Raw genomic sequence first — 4,755 nt, forward strand, 5'->3', positions numbered from 1 at the left:
CGTCGTCCCACAGTGGAATCAAATGTTGGGGTTGTCGGTGCGGTGTAGCAGGACCTGAGTTTAGCTTTGTTTTTCATCATCAAATTACATTTTAGTCGTCTTAAAGGTGATAGACTTGCGAAACAACTGTTGTAGCTAATCAAATCTACATATATCACCTATTCCTGGTAATATTATAATTTTATCACCACCTAGCCTACACTACTACTCTACTACTGTCACTCCAGTGTTGAATTTCGGCGGGCAGCCCCGCTTCGACCTAACATCGCCTAAATCTGTTAAAATATAGGGTAGGCTAGCCCATGCCTAGCATCAATGTTTGGGCTAATTTGAATGATTAAAAAGAAGTTGACTGCTAGTGATTTTACAGAATCATCCCTTAAATTAAACTGAGATGCCCCGATCGAGAAAATTTTCTCCAGCCACCAATAATGATGGAGTATGGGTGAGTAACCAGTCATTTTTTATGTGTATTTTATCAATTAAATATACAAATTTATTTCGTATTATGCTAAATTTGTGTATTTTTAATTACGTGAAAATACATTATTAAAACAGCTCAGGTCATGCATCTTTAAGCAAATGATAGGCATCTCAGAATCGGCTTCTGTAAGCTGAAGTATAATTTATTGTTTATTAATATTATACAAATTAATAATAATCCTAGCTAGCTCAATCTATTAACTAAAATTAGTAACATAAAATCAACATTGGCTTGCAATTAATTTTTTAGTAATATTTATACTACGCCGCTACGGTACTGGGCTAGTTAAGTATTTAATCATACCATAGGCAAAATAATTAAAAATTGTTATGTTGATAATAATTAGTTATTACAGTACCACTACTGTACCTATGTATGTTATCATTATTAACTAACTGTTAACTTTCATTAATATGAAAGTTAAAAAATACATTTGAGTAATATTTTTATATTCTACCAAAATATAGTTTCGTACAAGAGGATGGACACATGAGCCCCTTCAACGCAGCTCAGCAACTTCCACAGGGGACATGCTGACGTCAACATTTAAACCAGAGTCATCTGCGTTTCCCAAGCCACCACCTGAACCATTCACTGCCTTAGAAAAGGTATTACATTTTATTTTTAAATTACTAAATTGTAATTAATATTAATAATTTAATAATTAAAAAAAATATATAATAAATTAGAAAAATAAAATCGTTGAGCCTTATAAATAGCTCTACAATACAGTGGTGTATGCAAAGGTAAAAGGGGAGGCTTGATGTTTAAGCGAGGGATGGGGAGATTTTTATTTGCTTTGAACATTTTCAATGGGAGTGGGGAGACTGGGAGTACAAGTTTTTTTTGGGGGGGAGGGGGATGTTCCCGTGTCCTCCCCTAGATACGCCACTGCTACAATAACCGTCTAATATTAATGGTCTCATTGGAGCTGCATTGGTTTTATTCTCACCTTTTATGGTAAATCAAGGTGTACACTGCATATATTTTCTTCTGCGTGATTTTGTGTTTATTTTTCATGACAAAAATGAATCCATCATATTTTTGAAATGATTTTGCACCTGCAAGTCCAATTATAATAATGATATACAGGTGAGAATTATTAATTACTATGGGACTTGACAGTAAATTCAATTACTGTCCAAGTGTCCAAGGTTTTATGAAGCATTCTATTATTACAGTGGTTGACTGCTTGTGTATTATTCTCAAGTACACCTAGTAATTGTAATGAGTGAGTGAGTCAAGTGATTGTACTTGAAAGTACAGAAAAACCATTACAAATGTAATGACCTTTGAAGAGTTGATAACGCTGCTACTTCTTGTAGCATTTATCACAGCCAACCAGACAGAGATTTTTCAGGATTTTAAATTTTTAACAGACATAGAAGGATAATTGTGCAAGATTGCGATTTTTTTCTCTCTATAGTTCTGTGCGAGAGTCAATTGATTGTATTTGTACTGTACATACAAATAAACCATTAGAAACATGATGAATCTTGGAGAGACGTAATATCCTGAGCCCACAATAAAAAACAAGTTTCTTAGCAACATCACACATATTGAATAATGTACACACAGTTACTGTTTATAAGTTGAGACTGCAGACTATAATTAAATGTGCAAGATACCATTAGCGCCTGAAGTTGTAGATGTAAAAATGAAGATTGTGTGGAGAATTTGAGAGCTTGGAAGATATGCCTGTACATTATAACAATTATACCATTTATTATAACATTGATAGAAAATGTATTTGCTTTTTAAAACATTAGACAGGAGCATGCCAAGATAATATTGGGGTTGGGAGAGGCCCCTGTTGAATGAGCACTAATGATGGCAGATATTGGAGGGGAGGAATTTACTGGGGAGGGGGGTTTGAATTAAAGGTGGGGAGAAATATACAAAAGGATTTGCTGCAATATCTTTCCATCATTATTATTTATTGATATTTTAATTATTAATAATTGTAATATCTCCATCTATTCATTTCAATCCAATTTAAATTTGATTTACTGTGATTTATTAATTTGATTGACATTATTTATAGGAATAAAATTGTTGAATTGTTTGAGAATGAGAACATTGTGACCTTTCCTGTGAAAATTGTATCTGTAGAGTATTGCTTTTTTTATTTGACAATAATGTTCTTGAATTTATTTCAGAGTAGTTATATTGAGGAAAATCCATTTTCTGGACATGATAACAGACATTCTTTTCAAGACCATGGGGTTTATTTTGGTCAGGTAAGTACCTTGTGTTTATGAAAGAAAATTTGTATCACTTTATTTATTTTATCCTTTAATTTAATAACTGCATATTTTAGAGATAAATGTGAAAAGTCAATATTCTCAAAATAATTAAACTTCTTTAAATGATTTAAATATCTTCATACACATTCTAGTTTCAGGGTATGTACTAATACTGTAAAAATTTAGCTTTTAAATTAATGTTTAATAACATATTCTAATTTAGGCAAAGTTAAGAGAAAAAAAAAATTTCGTTTTGAAAAAAAGGAGGCCTATTTTTGAACTACTTGGCAGAGAGAAACAATGCAGATATAGTGCCTTGCTCAAAGACACAAGTAATTGTTAACAGGAATTGGAACACTAACCTCTCAATTGGAAACCAAGAGACCTACCACTAGGTTACCTGCCTCTGACACTCACAGACTTCTTCGGTTATTTCTATATCATTTGATAGCAGTCTTGGCAACTGTCACTGTTACAACACTGTATTATCTGAATTTATTGTGTTACTGGTTTCAGGGTCTTGGAAAAAAGTTATGGCAAGGAGAGAAACGTCAACACAATTCACGAGATCTCATCACGTGGGAAAATGGCAATCTTCAATACAGCACTTATTACCGAGACACTTACAAAGGAACGCCATGCAAGGAACCCCTAACGCAGCGGAGGTTTCCGCGCATACACACCGAACCGAAACAGGGAACGATAAAACTAGAAACAACGACAACAGACTGGTATCAGCCACCAAAAGTTCCGTACGAAACACCAACGCAGATTCTTGCCTCTTCGCAGGAGCCATTCCTGGAACATAATCCGTGGCGCTACTCCTATAAATCATATTAATTTGAATCACTTTCATGCTCATTTCTATTTTAAATATGTATTTTATTTACTTGATTCGGTGCACCATGGACTAACAAAATAAGTGGATGCTACATTACTCCTTGTGTAAAACAGTTTGCAGTATTACGGTATTTCAAACACTTTATACAATAGATAAAACAAAAATTAAACTATTAAGCACAAACAGTAATAGTTGTTATAGGATGATTTGTTTGATTTACTGTAATAACAGATGTAAGGGCTTAAATTTTTAGAAAAAATGTATTATATTTATAGACAAACATTTACATTTGTAATAAAGACATTATTTTGTTTGTGAGTATACTACTGCATTTTGGAAAATTTTATTTACTCCAGCCCCTTGCAGATTTATATCAAATGATGTGAATAGAATACAGTAATGATTATTCAAGAAGAATAATGATTCTACAAGTACTGTAGTACATGACCAATCTTTAAATGGATATAGCTGTCATCATCATTATGAGATCGGATAGGCATAATCAACAGCAATGAAAACATTTGAGAATTTTTTATAAAACTGATTATTGGGTAATACTGTACATCACAATACTAATACAGTGAACCCTCCAATTTAAGACCCCTATTCTGAAACCCTCTAATTTGAGACCACTTTTTCAAAGAACCAAATAACAATCGTCAATCTTTTAACACCAAGCTAACCCTCTCAGAGGACACCAAACCAAGAGACCACCCCAAATTTTTAGGTCCCAAAGTGGTCCTAAATTGGAGGGCAAACTGCAGTCCACCTTTTAATCATGTACAGTATACAGTTTATGAGCCTGCATTCTCCTAGTTTAAACATCCTGTACTGATGATTGCAGTTCCTATATATTTTGGCCTAAAAGCACCATCCCAAACCATACTCCAGGAACATAGATGGCCACTTGTTCTGTACCACTTAATGAAGATGTTGGACCCCTGCTGTCAACAAACATGTCAACAGTCATTGACTGCCGTTGCTGCCATTCATTGTGCTTGGTAGTGAAGTCCATTTCATTTCATTTTTTTTTTCATTTCATTTCTTTAGGCACGAGGGCCAAGGATATGCCAATAAGTGAACTTAATCACTGTCCTACGTGGCATATCCATTTAACAACAGGGGACTTAATGGACCAGTACACCGGGGTAACCCCCTACTCTTCTCGAATGATGTACCGGGTT

At 34.0% G+C, this 4,755-nt stretch overlaps 1 protein-coding gene across 1 annotated transcript; it reads left to right on the forward strand.

Annotated features, from left to right (window-relative positions):
- Window positions 1–3,906, forward strand: LOC117114004 (testis-expressed protein 36-like). The gene is made up of 4 exons (XM_033257522.1): window positions 1–445; window positions 952–1,092; window positions 2,644–2,724; window positions 3,247–3,906. The coding sequence occupies exons 1-4, from the start codon at window positions 395–397 to the stop codon at window positions 3,568–3,570; spliced, it is 597 nt and encodes a 198-aa protein (XP_033113413.1). The 5' UTR covers window positions 1–394; the 3' UTR covers window positions 3,571–3,906.
- Window positions 3,907–4,755: the final 849 nt, after the last annotated feature.

This window comes from Anneissia japonica, unplaced genomic scaffold, assembly GCF_011630105.1.
Source record: "Anneissia japonica isolate Jap-2015-1 unplaced genomic scaffold, ASM1163010v1 scaffold281_len866295_cov195, whole genome shotgun sequence".
Lineage (NCBI taxonomy): Eukaryota > Metazoa > Echinodermata > Crinoidea > Comatulida > Comatulidae > Anneissia > Anneissia japonica.

What these genes read in the sequence shown, in the direction of transcription:
- LOC117114004 (XM_033257522.1), top strand. Translation starts at nt 395, where the DNA reads ATGCCCCGATCGAGAAAATTTTCTCCAGCCACCAATAATGATGGAGTA. An exon ending in CCAATAATGATGGAGTATGG is followed by an intron (nt 446 to 951) that starts GTGAGTAACCAG and finishes ACCAAAATATAG; the next exon opens with TTTCGTACAAGAGGATGGAC. An exon ending in CATTCACTGCCTTAGAAAAG is followed by an intron (nt 1,093 to 2,643) that starts GTATTACATTTT and finishes AATTTATTTCAG; the next exon opens with AGTAGTTATATTGAGGAAAA.